Below are 19,979 nucleotides of genomic sequence, written 5' to 3'. Positions count from 1 at the left end.
TTATCTAAAGCGATCACTCTCCTTACAATGTGTATGATAATCAAGTTGGGCCATTTCCAGCACAAATCCAGGTTTTCTCACCAGCAAGAGAGTGAGTTTGTGTGTGTGGTTTTTGGAAAAAAAAAAAGGGGGGGGGGTGAGACAACCTGGATTTGTGCTGGAAATGGCTCACCTTGATTATCAGACACATTGTAAAGAGAGTGGTCACTTTGGATGGGCTATTACCAGCAGGAGAGTGGGGTGGGAGGAGGTATTGTTTCATGGTTTCTGTGTATATAATGTCTTCTGCAGTTTCCAGAGTATGCATCCAATGAAGTGAGCTGTAGCTCACGAAAGCGTATGCTCAAATAAATTGGTTAGTCTCTAAGGTGCAACAAGTACTCCTTTTCTTTTTTCTCCAGTAAGTGATCCGTGCCCCATGCTACAGAGGAAGGCGAAAAACCTTCAGGGACTCTTCCAATCTGCCCTGGAGGAAAATTCCTTCCTGACCCGAAATATGGCGATCAGGTAAACCTTGAGCATATGGGCAAGATTCACCAGCCAGATACCCAGGAAAGAATTCTCTGTAGTAACTCAGATCCCACCCCATCTAACATCCCATCAGGCCTATTTACCATGAATATTTAAAGATCAATTAATTGCCAAAATCATGTTATTCCTCATACCATTATTGCCTAAGAGAATTGCATATATCTGAGAAATTATTGTTTTAAAAGTCATTTAGTGTCTGGACAGAGAAAAGACAGAAATGTACTTGTATGACTAAGTCCCTGAGACCGGCTTCCGATCCTAGCTCTTGAGGTGCCCCTCACCCCTCTGTCAGAGCCAAAGACTGAAAGTGCAGGCTCCTTATCCCTAGGGGGACCCTTTCTTCATCCAAATCCACCCAGAAATTGGCGGGCAAGACTCAGAGTGCGGGTAGCCCTACAGGGAGATCTCCCACCTATTCTTACTCCCATCAGCACTATTCCCTCTCAGACTTCACCGTTCCATGTAGTCCTTGTGTAAGCTCAGTTCCATATTGGTCCATAGGAACTGGTAGTGAGCTGACACTAAGCAAAATCAGAACCTCTGAAACCTCACTTCTCGAGAGACTCAGCACAGATAGCAATCCTTGACATGATTGTGGCGTCATCAAAGACCTTTGCGTTGAAAGATGCCAGCCGTGGCACCACGGTTAGTGTTCGTAACCCAGTGGCACTTCTGGCCACACCACTGCATCAGCTGGCACTGGAGTTTATGGCAGAGACTTGCTGATTGTGCAGGAGCCAGGGTCACCTCTTTTATCTGCTTTGCTGCCATTTGCTGCACTAAAACAATGTTGATAACTTCTCTCCCGCTACCCTGCTAGCCTTACGCTTTGCTCCATGAGCAATAGCTTTTTCCCATGGATGTGGAGTATTCTCATCAACCTCATGTGAGGCTTCAGGTGATAAGAGAGAATCTGGATGGGACCTAAACTCTTATTATAGGGGATTTGGACATTCCTCCAGGGAAGGATACTAGGAGACTCCTCCACAAGGTCCCTGGCTTCCCACACCATGGCTGCTGGGAGAGTGCCTGTGGGTTCCAATTTGGCCATATTGGGACCCGTGGTTCTCCTACAGTAGGGCAGAGCCTCAGTATAGACTCCAGCAATCTGCAAGGTTACTTCCACCAACCATGGCATCATAAGGTGTGCCAGAGCCAGCACCTCCCCAACCTTCACCAGGATAAGAAGAGGACTTGGATTAGGTCTCATTACCAGGTGATATATTGGCTCTGGTGGTACCGTCATCATCATCCCCAGTGAAGCTATTGTCCAGCAGACGCTCTATTAAAGCGTCTGTCTATTAAATTGATGACTTTTGGGAATTCCAAACAACAACTTAAGAGGATTGTGCAGACTCTGCAAATCCCCATGGAAGAAGTTCAGGAGCAGACCCACAAATTGGTGTATATACCCCGGTCCTTCACACCAGGAAAAATTGCCATTCTGGTGATTGTACCCAGTGAAAGTATTGTCAGAAACACCCATACACAGTAGCTCCTGCCTTTTGTAAAATGGACAAAAATATCAGGTTCCACCCAAAGGGCCTCAGTTCTCTCATGTACTTCCAATGCCACCTTCGTTGTTGGTATTGAAGGCCAATGAAAAATCCCATCAGTATAAATCAAGACCCAGAGACAAGGATCCAGAGAAACTAGATTTATTGAGTTGAAAAGTGTACTCATTGATGAGCCTTCAGTTGAGGGTTACCATTTACCAAGTCCTGCTGGCTTGCTGTAACTTCAGGAATTATGAAAGAATATAGGCCTTTGTGACAAACTTCTCTCAGACCTGAAAGGGAGAATTTGGGAAGAGTCTCAGAATATGATTTTGTGGCTAAGGTGAGCCTACAAGCTGCTCTGGATTCAGCAGATACTGCTACCATATCAGTGGCAATGATCATGATGTATGCCTGTCTCCTAATTCCCATGGTCCCCAGAGTGCTCTGCAAGATCAAACAGGATTCAGCTAAGCTGATCCCTGTAGACCCAGGATGTATGTGGCAGCTTTGGTTCCTGGACATTCTGAACCTGTCAGCCTCCCAGCCCAAAACCTTACCTTTGTTTCCCGATCTTGATATCACAAAACAAGGGGGAAATCCTACATGTGGATCGGAGATATCTTTATCTCAGGGCATGGAGGTTGGCTGGTTGTCGATGGTAAAGTATGCCTGCTTCTGTTCAGTCAGGAACATCCTCATGTGGCAGTTTCTTGGGTGCCCAGGATTGTGGGTCCCTTGTCTCCAGTGTGAGGGAGTTCATCCTGTGTTAGCTTTTTGTCAGCTCCTGTACACCGCCAGCCTTTCAACTACTCAAACACACTCCTCAAGACTCTGCCAGCTCAGTTTTGCTTCGCAGGTGTACCTCAGTCCCCAAACCCCCTTTGAAGAGTGTTCTTCGTAGCATCCAGACCCTGTCACTGGACCCTCTCAGTGATTACCAGGTAAGCTGTTCCCCAAGAGACAGTGTGTACACAGCTGGAAGGTTACAGCTCAGGATCAGGTCCTTTAATACAGCACTGTAATCTATTTATGGGGTCATCAAATGAAATTAATAGGCAGCAGGTTTAAAACAAACGAGAGGAAGTATTTTTTCACACAACACAACCTGTGGAACTCCTTGTCTCAGGATGTTGTGAAGGTCAAGACTAGAACAGCTTAAAAAAAAACTAGATAAGTTCATTGGCTAGGGGATAATTGGAATGGGCAGTGGGGATGGTGTCTCTAGCATCTGTTTTCCAGAAACTTGGAATGGGCAACGGGATGGATCACTTGATGATTAGTGGTTCTGTTCATTCCCTCTGGGCCACCTGGCATTGGCCGCTGTCAGAAGACAGGATACGGGGCTAGATGGACCTTTGGTCTGACCCAGTATGGCCACTCCTATGTTCTTATGGTGAAAACAAATGTATAAAGTTCAGAGATGCACAGATTCAAGTGAGTATAGAGTAAAAATAAAACTGTTATAAATAAAACTAAAGTAAAACCCCATTTCTTGAGACTAAAATGTCACATGCCCCAACCCTTGTCTAAAGCAGTTTCTTGCCCTCAGTCTTTCTGCAGAGCTTGCTGGTTTTCAGTGAATCCAGGATTCATTCCTTCAGAAGTCATCCCCCTCTGCCAAAGGTGTTCCTCAGTGAACTGAATAATGAAGTGTTGTCCTGGCACCCCCTGTTATAGTTCAGTAGATGTTTGGTTTGGTTTGGTTGGTTTGGTCGTTCGTTCGGTGTGCTGGCGCCATATTGAATTCACACACGCTTGCCAACCTCTGTTTCTGGTTGACTTGACATGCAGATATCGCTCCCATTGTTTTTGGCTTGCTGTGCTTAATTTACATTTGACAGAGAGACAACTCTGCCTGCCTGCTTGCCTGACTGGAAGAAACCTGTTTCTTCCTTTGGTTACAGACTTCAAAGTTTAATATTAGTAGGTATACATAATTTCTGTTGTAGTGTTAATACATACCCTTCACAATTATATTAATGATCAGTGTGTCATCAGCTTTCATTTGATACCTTACATGACTTTTTTTATAGATAAATACTATGACTACAGTGTGGTCAGTGTTATGAATTTGGCCTGACAGGAGTTGCTGGTAGAACATTGAACATTGGCTCTTAGGCTCATCCCTCATAAATAGCAGGAAGGGACATTATGAGGGAAACTTACCTGGAGAAATGGACCAGGTTTTCTCACTTGTGCTAGTGGAAGTCCATCACCCCTCATCACTGCTTGATATCCTGAATTCTGAATTACTCACAGGAGATAAAACAAAGTAATTTATCCTTGAATTCAGTCAAAGTACACTTGGTGGCGATCTCAGTCCATCATGCACCTATAGACAGCCGTACAACCTTCTCCTAACCACCTGTGATCAAGTTCCTCAAAGGCCTGATTAAAATGTTATCAGTCAAGGACCCTGTCACTCCGTTGGCTCTGAGTCTAGCTTTGAACAGTTACCGAAAGGTTCGCTCTTTCATATGTAAATGAAAACTGTTTCTAGTCACCATCACTTCATTGAGGAGAGTGCTGCAATCTTTATTTTCCAAAAGACTTCAGACTCCCACCTCCATTACATAAAATCACTGCTTAGGAGTCGCCAGCAGTGGATTATGCATATGGACAATCACTCAAAGGAGAATGGGAAGTTACTTACCTGTTCATAATCAGAACTCCAGTTATTGGGGGTAGAGGCATAAGTGATCTACAGGTGTTAACCACATAGCCAGTAGTACCTCATTGTCGAACTTCAATGTTTTTCATGATTGACAACCTATTTGCACAATGAAATTAAATTTTATTATGCTTTTTAGCTCAGGAAAAGTTGAAAAACTCTCCAGGCATCAATGAAAGAGACCAAATTAGGAGACGATCGTCAAGGCTGTCATCCAATGGTAGTCCTGAGATAATAAATACAGATATTGTTACAACAACTTTTGCTGAAATTGGACCTTTGAAAGATCCAGCGTCTAGTCCAAAGGAACCAGAGGAATGTAAGTACTTTGTTGTAATGGTATGCTCTTGGGTCATTATGAAGGAGAGTTGTTTAGTCATGTGTTATAACTAATTACTAAGATGAAGTTTAAATGACTTTAACTTGTAAAGAAGATTGATAAAACTGGTTTTATGTTTAGCTTTTATGTGCAGTTAATACATTAGAATCCACTTGAACTGGGGACAGATTGCCCAGATAATCCAGAGTAAAAGTTTCTCTAAGGTTTAAGGGATCCCTGTTGGAACTAGTTGAACCATATAGAATATCCATTCATTTATTCACTTCCTAATTACTATTTCAGCCTAGGAGCCCCCCATCATAGACTAGCACCCCATTGTTAGGCACTGAACTAACCACAAATAAAATGACAGTACCTGCCTTATAGTGCTTACATCTGTTTGGATGGATGCTTTTTTTCCCTTTTACAACCTTTCTCCCCCCACACTAGAACAATCTCCAACTATTGTATTTCACTCTCTCCTTTGTAGAACCTCCACCAGGTACTTAAGATATCATGGTGTAGTGAGAACTGTACTGTTTAAATCAGGGCTATCAAGCCATTAAAAAAATTAATTGTGATTAATCACACTGTTAAGCAACAAAAGAATACCATTTATTTTAAATATTTTTGGATGTTCACTACATTTTCAAATGTATTAATTTCAGAGTGTATAGGGCTCACTTTTTATTTATTTTTTATTACAAATATTTGCACTGTAAAAAAACAAGAAATTGTATTTTTCAATTCACCTCATACAAGTACTGTAGTGCAATCTCTTTATCATGCAAGTTAAATGCGATTGACAGCCCTAGTTTAAATACCTTGATTGAGCCACTCCATTCTCTCCCCGACTTTCTCAGGAAATCCGATCTATTAAACCCAATCGGACTGTGTGGTCTATTGGAATCACTGGATTTGATGGGGGGCATGGAATGGCGTTAATGTCACGCTCCCCATCAGTACCTACCCTGGGCCGGGGAAGCTAATTATCCAACCAGTGGACCAGATTCAGTGATGAATACTGGTCATGTGCCACGTTGCTCATATGCTGAAAAGAAGACTGGATGTGATATTCAAACGCTAAGAGGGAAGGGAGTGGAGGTTTTGTTTCACACATTTCTGTTATCCACCTAAAACAGAATATGGTGAGACAAACACATCTGCTTTTGCCTTAAGTCTTCAGCATCTTGTGATGTAGAGCTGTATTTTCCAGTACTTTGGCTATCTGATGTTTTTGTGTATTTTGCTCCCACAAACTCCTTTTTTTCTTTTTCTTCTAGTTCAGTTAGAAATTCCTGTTGAGTCTGACCAAAACTCCTGTGAACAAGCACATCAATCTTCTGGAGATGTATCACAGACCACACCGCTTGATGTGAACAGCAGTTTAAAGGAAGAAAAAGTTGATGACCGTGAGCTCTCCTTTAAATCTACTGAAACCCAAGAGCCTTCTGTTACAGGTTCAAATTTAGATTTAACAAATTTAAAATGTGATGCCTTTGTATTTTTGTGTATTTATGATAGAACACTGGCACTAGGCACCTTTTTTCTTTTCAAACATTTCTCTATTACATGATTATTTACAAATTAAAAAAGGGGGGGGAGCATTTCTATGAATGCTGTATAAAGGAAAAATACATGCTTTGGGTTTTGATGCTCTGAGTTTTGCTATTATAGGTTAACTTTGGGGTAATTATGAACAATTTTTTGTAAACATAGTGGTAATTTTGCATTTCAAATTATTAGGTTTTAGCTATGTGAAAGGTAGGGTAACTCTACAGTCTCATATATGCAATAACCATACAATCATGATTAATATATTTGTGTTTTGTGGTCCAAAATAAGATTAAACTGATGTTTAAAGTGATATTAATTTCTTTAGTATATTTCCCCCCTTTTTATCATCACTGCAGGAGAGAGTTAAGGTTGTTGGGGTATCCTAACTGTGCATTTCCAAATTGTAACATGTATGGATTTCCTTAAATTAACCTTAACTTTGAATTTTCTGGAGTTATAATTCTTCTTTGTGGGGATGATTAACATCTCTTTAATGTTTCTTTACCCTAAACATCATAATACGTACTTTCGATCTTCACTCCATTTTAACATAGTTGTTGTGTGGGAGTTTTATGTATTTTATAATTAGAATTTTCATACATAAACAACAAATTAGAAGCCCCAAGAGAGTGTCATGCTGTGAAAATTCCAGTTATTTGAAGATAAGTTTTAAAAATTAACTTTTAAGGCTTGATTCATCAATTCTTGCCTGTGTATGCCATTCTGAACTAGTGCAAAGCAGCGAGAGCATCTTGAGCGATTATACTGGATTTACAGCTGCCTGACATTGTTAGAGTACTAGATTATACACACTTGATTCCTTCTATGTCCCTGTGTACACATACCTCACAGTCCCTTTCCCTCCATCTCCCATCTCTGTTAAGTAGATCTGATGCAAAAATAGATTTTTTTTTTAAAAGAAATTTTGGGGATTAAGGGTCATCTTTTGCTGCTGTTCTTCATAACCAAAAGTTTCTTCAGGAGTAGCTTTGGCACAAAATCTCCTTCAGAGAAATTCCTTAAGTTCCCTCTTTCAAAATGACTGCCATTTTCCACTGTTCTCAATGGGACTGAGATACAATCTACCCTCAGCTAGGATGGGCCCTGTTTCCCATTGTTCCCGGTGGCAATGAAGCCAAACAACCTTCAGGGAAGATGCCCCTAGGAACACTGTTAAGAACTGGTGAATTAGGTGGTGGCCATCTTTACTAAGGGTATCCTGTGGCCTCAGTCCTGTTCAAAACAATGGTTGATCATGACCATTTTGAAAGAGGAGAATTTTTGTGTATCCCTGAAGGAGATTACTAATCTTCAGCCTTTGACAAACTTTGTTATAAAAATAACGGAAGGGAAAAATCCTACCTGTCACATCAGCTCCACTCAATCTTTACCTCTCTGCCAATGTCTGCTGATAGACAATACGTTAGAATTTGTAAATTCTGAATGATCTTCTTTGACACAGAGTATTCAGTTTCTTAAAGGACTCATTTTTAAATTAATTTTTATAAATTAGTTAATAGATTTACATGTAAATTCTTAGAACATTAATTCTGCAAGTGCTGTGATTTCAGTGGGTACAATATGCTCTATTCATACATAAAGTGGTTGAACTTCAAATGCAAACTCAGCCTTAACTATGGAGCTGCAGTTGATGCCTCCATATAATATGATTTTGGATTATGACGTTCTCATATGTATGGTACTTAATTTATATTCTATAATTTAATAGAACTAGTGACTATTGGAAAAGGGTTAAAGGCATGGTAATGTAATTCATGCAAATCAACTTAGGTTTATGAAAAACACATCCTATCACATTAACTGGATAGCTTTTTTTTGATTGCAAGTTTGGTTGATAAAGGTAATGTTGATATTTGACTTGGTAACACATGGCGTTTTGATTAAAAAAACTGGTATTATATAAAATTAACATGGCACACTTTGGGTTAAAAACAGGCTAACGTATCGGTATCAAGATGTAATTATAAATAGGGAATTGTCATTGAGCAGGTGTGTTTGCAGTCCTGTTGGAATTGGTTCTTGGCCTTATGCTATTTAATTTTTTTTTAATCAATGACCTGGGAGAAAATATAAAATGATCACTGATAAAGGATGCAGATGACACACATGTTGGGGGACTGGTAAAAAATGAACAGGGAAAGTCACTGATACAGAATAATCTGGGTCACTTGGTAAACTGTACTCAAGTAAATCACGTGTTTTAATATGGCAAAATTTAAATGTATATGCCAAGGAACAAAGAAAGTAGGCCATACTTACAGGTTGGGGGACTCAATCTTGGGAAGCAGTGACTCTGAAAAAGATTTGGTGATTGTGGTGGATAATCGGCATAAGATTCCAGTGTGATGCTGTGGCCAAATAGAGCGAGTGTGATCCTGGGATGCATAAACAGGGGGATCTTGAGTAGGTGTAGAGAGCTTATTTTGCCTCTGTATTTGGCACAGGTGCAACCACTGCTGGAATATTGTATCCCTTTCTTGTGTCCATAGTTCAAGAAGGATGCTGATAAATTAGAGAGGTTTCAGAGAAGAGCCACGAGAATGATTCAAGGATTAGAAAACATGCCTTATCGCAGTAGATTCAAGGAGCTCAGTCTCCTTAGTTTAATAAAGAGACAGTTACAGGGTGACTTGATTAGTCTATAAATATCTACATGGGGAACAAATATTTAACAGTGGACTCTTCAGTCTAGCAGAGAAAGGTAAAACATGATCCAGTGGTTGGAAGTTGAGGCTAGACAAATTCAGACTGGAAATGAGATGTTAATTTTTAACAGTGAGAGTAATTAATCATTGGAACAATTTATCCAGGTTTTGTGGTGGATTATCCATTATTGACCATTTTTAACCCAAGATTGGATGTTTTGGGGGAAGTTCTTTGCCCTGTGTTATACAGTAGGCCAGATTAGATGATCACAACGGTCCCATTTGGCGTTGGGAATCTATAACAGGGAAAGGTTGTAAAACATTTGGATTAACAGTTAACTTTAATAAAAAGCTAGAAAAGGGAAAGCTACCATGATACCTTTATATATTCATTTAGAATGCAAAGTTTTTAAGTAGTTTCAAAAATGTTTGATTCCAAATAATTATAAACTGAAATGCTGAAAGTAGCTGAAAATTGGTTTTTCCTTTAGTTACCTCTCAAGATCTGAATTCAGAGTTCTGTTTCCTTTACAAGAGTTGAAGGCATCACTAACTATAGCAGTATAAAGAATACTTTTTCTTGTAATATCAAATATTACAGTAGAAACAGACAACCCAGAGCAATCTTAACTCGGGTTCTGACACCTTTTAAAATGTGTTTATTTGTGATCTGTACATCCACATGTTTTGTAATGATTTGGGATCTCAAACAGTATGTTCTATTAGTTTTAGAAAAAATTCAAGTAATCCTTTGAATTAAAAATTAAAACAATTGCAAATCTTTTCCTCCTTCACTTGCCTCCCAGGTCTTGAGTTCAGGATTCCACATGTTCCCTACAGTAGTCTGGATCCTGACGTCTTTTCCCTCTTAGAACCCTCCTCCTGCTGAGGTGAGAAGGTGTTTGAGCTGGGATTGTATGGGGCTGGAGGAGGAAAAGGACAAAACAGGAGCTTTAGTTGAATGTCTGTTGGAATTCCAAGAGGGAGTTTCTCAGGTTTCTAGTGCAGAGCTCTGTGAAGCACACCTGCAGCTGCTGTCAGATGGAAGCTCTGCTTACTACAGGGCACAGTAGAAGAGGATAATGCTGGTGTGCAATCAAATATTCATGAATTCAAGGAACACTAATCCCCCTCACTTGCCCTTTTTCTTACATTCACAAACCTGTTTGGTCCCTTGCCTAGGAGAAGGGAAATCTGCAGTTAGCTCATGACCCTGGAGCGTGTGTAGTTTTGTTTTTGCCCATGTAGAGATGAGCTTTGACTGTGCATACATCTCTGAGAATTCTGTAGAAAACTGGCAGTGCCTTAATCATTTCAAGAGTCGTAAGATAACTTGATTGACTTTGATTGCCAGACTGCAAATGGGAGAGCTTGCTCAGGCCATGGCTGTTCTAAAGAAACATAGAAGTTGATTTAGGGTATGAGACTGAATGAACTATTGAAACTCTAAAGGCACAATAAATACGGTATATAATGGTGCATGGTGTACTTGTCCCTACCTCAAAAATTCTGGTCTTTTCTTTGTGGTTTCTTTTCCTCTGACTCTGGTTTGGGGTCATTAAACGTAGGCTGCTGGAAATCAGAGGTGATTTTCTGGATTTGACATTTCATTTTCCACTTCTTCTAGTAAAATATACATAATATAAAAATGTCAAGTATTTATAGATGGACATACACAAGATATGCTGAATGTAACTACACTGAGTTTGTTTTGCTGACATTTCATTGGAAAGATTTTAAGAATAGGAATCATTCACTTATTTTTTCAAAGAGTAAGTGCTGTCAGAAAGTAAAAGTAAAACATTAATTTGATAGCATATTCAGTTATCATAGAAATGTAGGGCTGGAAGGGATCTCAAGTGGTAATGAAATCCAGCCCCCTGTGCTGAAGCAGGACTAATTAAACCTAGCCCATCCCTGACAGTTCACGAAAGCTTATGCTCAAATAAATTTGTTAGTCGCTAAGGTGCTACAAGTACTCCTTTTCTTTTTGCGAATACAGACTAACACGGCTGCTACTCTGAAACCTATCCAACCCATTGTTAACCATGGAAGCCTTTAAGTGGTTATACTTATCAGAGAACCAGTCTCTGTTGATTTGACCAAAATAGATTTTCTGTGATTAAAAGTGTTAGTATTATTGATTACTATCAGTGAATGCAGCCATATCTGTAGCGTAACTGTCTTGCATCCCATCGCAGACTTGACTTGATCTTCTCAGGAGAAATTATCAATATATTCACTTTAAATGAGAAGCACATCAGCAGTAGGCAGTCATGGGAGATATCACTGAGATCCATCTTTTTCCCATCTATCCTGGGTTCCAGGGTGCACATCCATCCCTCGCAGACCATTGACCCCAAACTGTTATCTGATGAACAAAAAAAGTTCTATCATTCCATAAACATACAGGTAGCCTACGTTGGGATGCAGTAAAACTAAGATTGTGACATTGGGGAGTGGCCAACTTACTTTGGTGTGTCTGCACTTGACTCTCCGTGTCCCTTTTTATTTCCTTAGAAACTGACAACTTCGTCAACCAGTCTCAGAATAACTTTGTTCTTCTGCAGATTTAAGGCAGGCCTATTCTAGCAAGTTTTGGTAACATAACTATGTTGGTGAGGGGTGTGATTTTTGCCAACATCGCTGTGCTGCTAAAAGCTCTAGTTACTTGTTATAAAAGTGCTTATACCGATGTAGCTGATGCCAGTCAGGGATCTGAAATATGCTATATCAGTGTAAGCACTTGTATCAATATAAAACTGTTTCTTCACTAGGAACATTTGCTGCTTTAACCATATTGATATAATTAAACTGGCAGAACTATCTAGTGGAGACTAGTCCTTAGGAATCAGCTCCTTTTGCTTGTAAAACTTGCACTCCAGGTAGTAACCAGGTTCCACTCTAACTCTCCTCTTCATCCCTCATTTGTCTTTAAAAAGGATAATGAAAACTCTTGGTTTTAAATATGCATTGTTCTAGCTGTATGCCTGGTTTATCTTGTGCTGACTCTGTGTCTGTGTATTCTTGTCTCTCAAAGAGGGGTTGTATCTGTGGAGATGAAAGCAAAAAAAGGTGCTTTGTGTGGTTTTAAAGCTGAATTGATTCATTCCATGAATGAATCATCCAAATATCTTAAATGACCAAACAGGAAAGTTGCTTCAGCTATTTGTTTTTGAGAGTTCAGCTTGGATACCTTGTTGAGCAACCATATCCGCAGACTGCCTTTACTGTTGTGTGCATGCTCTTAAATTGGCAATGTAAGATCCTGGAAATCGGAGATGGAAATGACCTACCATCTCAGGAAAATGGAGCATTCTTCCCTAATATTTTCATCTGTTGTTTGTACAGCTTAGTTCTAATGTCACAAGGAATAGAATTTCCATCTCTTCCTTTTGGGAGAATATTCCAAAGTCAAGTAAAATGACTAGCCTTCATTTTTAATCCTTGGCTGTGTGTGGTATTGGTGCTGCATGTTTAGCTGTGAGATGGTTGTGTAATTTGCATGCAGCGCGCACACAATCTGTATGTGTGGGAACATTAACAATAACTTTTTAAACATAAAACTGCTTAAAAATTGGTGTCTTCTCTGTTACCTGCTGAGAGTTGAGTTCAGGGTTCGGTTTGTGCAGCCACATCCATCTCAAAACATGACACACTGCACTGTTTAGCATTGCTAACCAATTCAAAATGTGCATCTATTATACTTTTCATTGCTTGTTAGGCTTTTAATGTATACCTTCATGTATAGTATACTTAACATAGGCAAAATATTGCTTTATGCAACTTAAATTTTAAATTTCCTGAAGTTTTGATATAATTTTCAACAATAGTGTTGCATGTGACTGATACATACATACATTTTATAAAAATATATATATAAAAATTAGTTAAAATTTTAAAGGATAATGGTCATATTCTGCTACTGTATTTGAATTGTTAAAAAATGATGAGGAAAAAAGATTACTGGTACAGTAGATTTCCATCTTGTGGATCTCCTGCTTCTGAGGGGTGACTGGTTGATGGGAATTAACTCAGTCAAGAGGCATTCCAACTAATAGGATGTGAGCCAGAGTGCTCATCAGCTGTTCTGACAGCTAGTACGAGTTTTCTCTTCTGTCTGCGAACAGGCTCAAAATCACTCCACAGATATTCTTGGTGCTAGGCTCTTCATGGGCATGCTTGATACTCAGAGGTTGGTTTCTGATTTTAAAAATGCCTTCTATGCTTTCCGTGATTCTGCTGAGAAGTTCCTAGTGTTGTTTTCTAAGATTATGCTTGAAGTGTGTTAGTTTGGACATGCATCAAAGATTCAGTCTACATAGGTTTTTAGTCACAAACTTTTTAGTCATTTTGGCCTTGGTGTTCAGGTAAGGAGAAGCAGTCTAGTCCCTTCAAATGCAGAAAATGTTTGCCTCCAGTTGACAGGACTGTTGCATATCCTGCAGCAGCATGGGTCATGATTCCTCCCAAGGTACCATAAAAGTTATCAACTCAAGCCAGTGAATATGGGCAAGCATCATGCCACCTGGCTGCTCTAGAAAAGAGTAGAGTCAAAGTTTTTGCCTCAGCCAGCGGCTCTGCACTGGAGACTGGCATTTTGACAAGTCATTAGATATAGGTTCAAGAGAACCATTTCAGTGTTTTCAACGTTCCACTTTATCACACTGAATAAAGTTGAAGGGCTGAATCCACCTCTTGATCTGAAGGGGGAGGCTTTAAATTGCCTCATCTCCCCAGCTCTGAAGCATGTGCTGAAGTTTGCACTGGTTGTGCACTCTGTGCTTGCATGTCCAATCTTTTAGTGTGTTCTTTGTATTCCAGTTCCTCTATCCTTTTAACGCTGGCACAGGTGAAGCAAATGGTCTCCCCCCATATTCCACAATGCCCATCATGACTGCTCTGCTCACTATTTTGAACTTGGCTTCCCTGCAGGCATGCACCCCTGCCCTTTCAAAGCTCTGGGAAGCTTTGACATTGCTCAGTGTGAAGAGCTCTGTGAGCTGTACCTGCCCTCATGAGACATTTTCAAAGCCTTCCCAAAGCATCCTGCAGCCAGTTGTGCAGTGGGATAGCTACCCACAGTGCACTGCTTTGTGTCAATGGAAGAGCTGCTAGTGTGGATGTGGTCTGCGGACATAGTGTGGACATGCAACAGTGGTTTAATTGGCATAACTTTTGTTGACAAAACTCTAGTGTAGACGTGGCCTTAGTTTCGAAAATGGGGAAGTTCCAGAGGAGTAGAAGAAAGCCGTGTTTTAAAAGAATAAACAGAAAACAGAATAACCCATGTAACTGAAGATTTTGTCCTCTGAAGATACATGAAGCAGTAGATTGAGTGGTCAGTGGGTAGGTGAGAGGTAGAGTTCAGAAGAGTTCCTATTTGTATGAAAAGCAATTTAAGGATAAGCAGTTACTGACTCTCAGAAAGTCTGCATGCTTTAGCTTGTGCCCTCTACTGGTTATTACCCAACAGCTTAGATGAAAATTCTAAATCCAGATAGGATCCCTCACAAGCCAGAGGTTTAAGATATATATGATTTATGGATTGGTGATCTGTGGCAGAAGGCCAGAATTATGGTAAGTCATTTTCTCTTTCAGCATTCTAGGTTATAAGGACCCCAAAATAAATGGTGGGATACATAGAGGGCTCACACTGATCGACATCAATATTCACTGGAAATTGCTTGTTTGCAATATTGAGTTCATTTCCCCCTGTCCCGTCCCCCCCAGAAAAAGTGCTCCAGAAAAAGATGGAACCTCTGAAAGTTCATTGCTAGTATGTCCTCAGTAAAAAGTACCTTACTGTCCCCAAATTGGATAATTCCTGTTAATATCTAGTGCATGTGACCAAGAATCACAGTAATCAAGGTCCAGTTTTTCCTGGGCTGTTGTGGGAGAGGAGGAGCTTCCCCCTTCCACCTCTGCACACTTTTTCCTTTCCTACTGTCAATCTTGGGAGAGATTGTACTTCCTTGGGGTACAATTTTTTTCCCAAAGTCTCCCTGGGTAGAACAGTTGCACACCAACTTTATATTAATTCCCATGAGCAGAGAATTCCAGGTGGGCATTATTGTATGAAGGGGGGGAAAATGCCTGTATGTGATGATAATCTGAACTTTGTAGTTCGAAATTCAGGCATGTCTGTGTATTTCGTATTGTTGCCCTAGAGTTTGAATAGATTCCTTTGTGCCCATTGCAGTAAGTTCTCCCTTCCTTTCTCTCTCCTTCCAGCCCATCCTCAATTCCTCTGTTGCCTCCTCTTCTCCAAACTTCAGTTTATCAGATCAGTTAGAAGCTATTCTCTGTACCTTTGCAACCTGTGGAAGAAAGATGCACCAAGCTTGGATACAGGACTCTCAACAGGGTCTAATCATGACAATTGTACAATAGTTTCCCATGTCATCTTTAGAATATTTCTTTTATTGAAGCCTGAGATCCTCTTGGTCCTCTTTGCTGCAATTGAACAATATTTTCCCAACTTCATGTTACTTGTAAATTGAATCAGATTTCCTTCCACTTCCGTTATATGTTTTGTTCTTTATGAATACAATATTTTAGGTTTTGATGTTGGCAAATTTTGCTAACCCACTTGCATGGCCCTGTTTAGGTTTGTTGAAATTAACAAAATAATTTGAAATCCCTCATTGACAGGAAGTTCTTACTGATCCCAGGCCTAAATTTTTTGCCTTTCTTAATTTTTTCTTCCCCCTTCTCCTTTATTTTCCCCCATGCACAACCCTAAAAAAATGTCTTTGTTCTCGTTGTTCGCTCCCAGTAAATAACTGTAGATTGTTAAATCTCTCCATTTTTCTCTTCGGCAACCTGCTGTGTGTGTATGAAGCTGTCCTACTTTCCCCAGGAGTCAGTCTGTCTTGCACTATTGAGTACTTCTGTTGCTTTTCTCTCTTTGAACTCTTCCAGGTTTGTCAGTTACTTTCAGACAATGTAGTACCCAAAACTGAATGCATTTCAGATGCAGTTGCTCCAGAACAATTTACTTTCCTGCTCCATGTTGCCTCTGTGTATTTAGCCCTAAATGTAGCATTCATGCTGCTTCCATAGAGGACAGCATCACTGGTACTACTGTTGTACTGCAGGCTTCAGTGATACGTACCATTGGCCCAAGTAAGCTCAGTTAAGCAAAGTCTCTCTAATATATTGTGTTCCCTATTACAATAGCAGTTGGTTAATGAACATTTTTATGGAGATTTCAGTAGTAGTTCATCAAAGGACAATAAGGAAAACAGTCTCAGGTTAGTCCCTATCTAGGCTGTTGATCTCAAAAGCAGGTAATAGCAACAATACTTTTTGTTCATAGCTAATATAGTATTTTATGTTTAAATACATGTTAGTTTCTTAATTTTTTTTAAGTTTAGCAAATCATTTGATAAATATAGCAAAAGCATGGGGGAATCTTATTTGTTTTGTCCTTACAGTAACAAAAACTTTTAAGAGAACAGATGATTTTATTGCTTCAAAAGCTGCAACTGTTGACCAAGATCACAAGTTTAGATGCAAGCTCTTGGACTGTTCAAAATCATTCCGCAAAGCGAAGTTGCTACATTATCATATGAAATATTTTCATGGAGTGGAGAAAGAACCAGAACCACAGCAGAGTCCAGTACAAAGAAATATTCAAACAAGAGGTTTTTTGGCTTCTGAAAAAGCCAAACGAAGTTTAAACAGAAGGCGGACTACGTCTGGTTCATTGTGTAAGTATGTTGGCTATATCTTCATTTCTAAGGAGCATTCTAGTATCTAGAATGGAAAGGAAAATTAGTGGAAAACATTTCAATTACATGATAGATATTAGGCAAAGAAGGGTCATAGAATCATAGAATATCAGGGTCCTTTGGGTTCATCTTCTTTTTCTTCTTTTAAATATCTACCTGAATTGAGACACATTATTTAGAAACATAAATACAAATGGTATAATGTAACAATATCATTTAGAGGTTAGAGAAGATGATGCCCTCCAGAAAGTGGCCAAGTTACTTCATGAACTGATTTATCCTAGCAGCTTCTTTTCCTCCCCTTCAGCAATTTATTCCACTATTAAACCTTTGTGTGTTTAACTAAAAAAGAAAAAATACACCTGAAATACTGGAATCCTTTCATTTTATTTTTGCTTGGCAATGTCCTTCTTCCCCAAACAATACTCTCAGAAGAGGAAAGGACAAGAGAAGTTCTTTCATCAACCAATCTAAATATCTAACTCATTTCTTTCTCAATCTTTCACTCTCCTCATTCAGAAGAAGGGATAAAAGTAACTAAAAGTCCAATCTCACTTGTGATTTCTGTGGTAATTACGGTTGCTTGCTTTTAAGCTGCTGGTGGAACTCTGACAAGAATCCTGTTCTGCATGACTACAGGTGTAGGAGTTGAGTTCTTGTGAAATAATTTTGTATAATTTACTTGAGTAGAAGAGGGGAAAAATCAGAAGGACATGGGAAAATGCAGGATTCTCATTAGGTGACACCCACCTGTACCCTTCAAAATGGAATCTTATTGGTTGTGTTCTGCTTTATATTTTTGTTTGCTGTGCTCAACACTGTGCTCACTAGAATTATGCATGATATTTCAGATAAACTCTGGGCTAGGTTTGTTGTTTTTTTGTATTGTAGTTCCATTTAAATAGGAGTTTTTATGGATTTTCTTCTGCTCTTAGCCCATATTTGTAAAATATTTTTTTCGAAATATATCTTCTTGTGCCACATTATAGTGCATAGGGATAAAAACAAGACTACAGTGTTTACCTAAATTCTCAATTTCTGGGCTTTTCTTAGTTTAAAATCTCAAGCGTTAATGTTGCATTAACATTTTGTAAAATTAATTATTTTATACAGTTAAATAATGTAACTTGCAAAATTTTTGTGTTTAATTAAAAAGAAGCAGCTAGTTATTTTAAACCAGAATTAAAGCAAGATGCATATAGCTTTAAACACACCCCCTATCATGATCTTTAGTTTATCTTCATGTATATCCTTGCAAAGACAATGGTTCCTCATTTGAGAGGCTGCCTTTCCTGTTCATATACCACTTACATATCTGAAAGTAGTTTTTAGCATCCTACAAAACTAAAAATCCTACATTCCAAGTAGTTTTACAGTTTGCGCAAAAAAAAAAGCAAAATTAAAAAAATTGGACTAAAAGCGTAGGCAGAATTTTTCTTAAATGAGTTAGAGGGGAATGCTTTTAACGGTAACTACCCTTTATAGTTTTACTATACATAACATTTAAAACAAGCTAAATAAGTAGTGGTGGAAAAAATACTGTGGAGAACTGCTAATGCTTAAGAGAATGATTGAGATGGGCTTCTTCTGCTTCCTGTCTCGTCTGTGTCTGTGATGGTTCCTACTTTATAGGATCTGATTCTGAGCTGCATTTCTAGTTCTTTTAATAATTTGATCTATAGAAATTCTAGTCTTTTTGTAATAGACTAAGGTTCCACCACCTCCCTGGGTAACGCATTCCAGTGTTTCACCACCTTCCTAGTGAAAAAGTTTTTCCTAATATCCAACTTAAACCTCCCCCACTGCAACTTGAGACCATTACTCCTTGTTCTGTCATCTGCTACCACTGAGAACAGTCTAGAGCCATCCTCTTTGGAACCCCCTTTCAGGTAGTTGAAAGCAGCTATCAAATCCCCCCCTCATCCTTCTCTTCCGTAGACTAAACAATCCCAGTTCCCTCAGCCTCTCCTCATAAGTCATGTGTTCCAGTCCCCTCATCATTTTTGTTGCCCTCTGCTGGACTCTTTCCTGCTCCATGATTTTTCCAGGGACTGAGGTGAGGCTGTCTGGTCTGCAGTTCCGGGATCCTCCTTCTTCTCTTTTTTAAAGATGGGCACTACATTAGCCTTTTTCCACTCATCCAGGACTTCCCTGGATCGCCGTGAGTTTTCAAAGATAATGGCCAATGGCTCTGCAATCACATCCGCCAACTTCTTTAGCAGTCTCGGGTGCAACGCATCCGGCCCCGTGGACTTGTGTTCATCCAGCTTTTCTAAATAGTCCCGAACCACTTCTTTCTCTACAGAGGGCTGGTCACCTCCTCCCCATACTGTGCTGCCCAGTGCAGTAGTCTGGGAGCTGACCTTGTTCGTGAAGACGGAGGCAAAGGAAAAACATTGAATACATTAGCTTTTTCCACACCCTCTGTCACTAGGTTGCCTCCCTCATTCAGTAAGGGGCCCACACTTTCCTTGACTTTCTTCTTGTTGCTAACATACCTGAAGAAACCCTTCTTGTTATTCTTAACATCTCTTGCTAGCTGCAACTTCAGGTGTGATTTGGCCTTCCTCATTTCACTCCTGCATGCCCGAGCAATATTTTTATACTCATCCCTGGTCATTTGTCCAATCTTCACTTTTTGTAAGCTGCTTTTTTGTGTTTAAGATCAGCAAGGATTTCACTGTTAAGCCAAGCTGGTCGCCTGCCATATTTACTATTCTTTCTACACATGGGGATAGTTTGTCCCTGTAACCGCAATAAGGATTCTTTAAACTTCAGTGTTGTCAAATGCAAAGTAATGCACATTGGAAAACATCCCCACTATACACATAAAATGATGGGGTCTAAATTAGCTGTTACCACTCAAGAAAGAGATCTTGGAATCACTGGGGATGGTTCTCTGAAAACATCCACTCAGTGTGCAGCGGCAGTCAAAAAAGATAACAATGTTGGGAATCATTACAAAAGGGATAGATCATAAGACAGAAAATATCATATTGC

General features: G+C 39.6%; 1 protein-coding gene across 7 annotated transcripts in view; it reads left to right on the top strand.

Annotated features, from left to right (window-relative positions):
• The window catches only part of PHF20 (PHD finger protein 20), a 189,631-nt gene that overhangs the window by 76,184 nt on the left and 93,468 nt on the right, over positions 1-19,979 (top strand). For 3 of the 7 annotated variants that reach the window (XM_084646319.1, XM_084646318.1, XM_084646316.1), the window contains exons 8-10: positions 4,841-5,020; positions 6,304-6,480; positions 16,683-16,958. In XM_084646319.1, coding sequence (XP_084502445.1) covers positions 4,841-5,020; positions 6,304-6,480; positions 16,683-16,958 — 633 coding nt within the window. The remainder of the gene's footprint in view (positions 1-4,840; positions 5,021-6,303; positions 6,481-16,682; positions 16,959-19,979) is intronic. The other 4 variants (XM_084646322.1, XM_084646321.1, XM_084646320.1 and 1 more) reach the window with 2 other exon arrangements.

This window comes from Lepidochelys olivacea (assembly GCF_965140295.1).
Source record: "Lepidochelys olivacea isolate rLepOli2 genome assembly, chromosome: 13".
Taxonomy (NCBI): Eukaryota; Metazoa; Chordata; order Testudines; family Cheloniidae; genus Lepidochelys; species Lepidochelys olivacea.
This window is presented reverse-complemented; position numbering and strand designations above follow the sequence as displayed.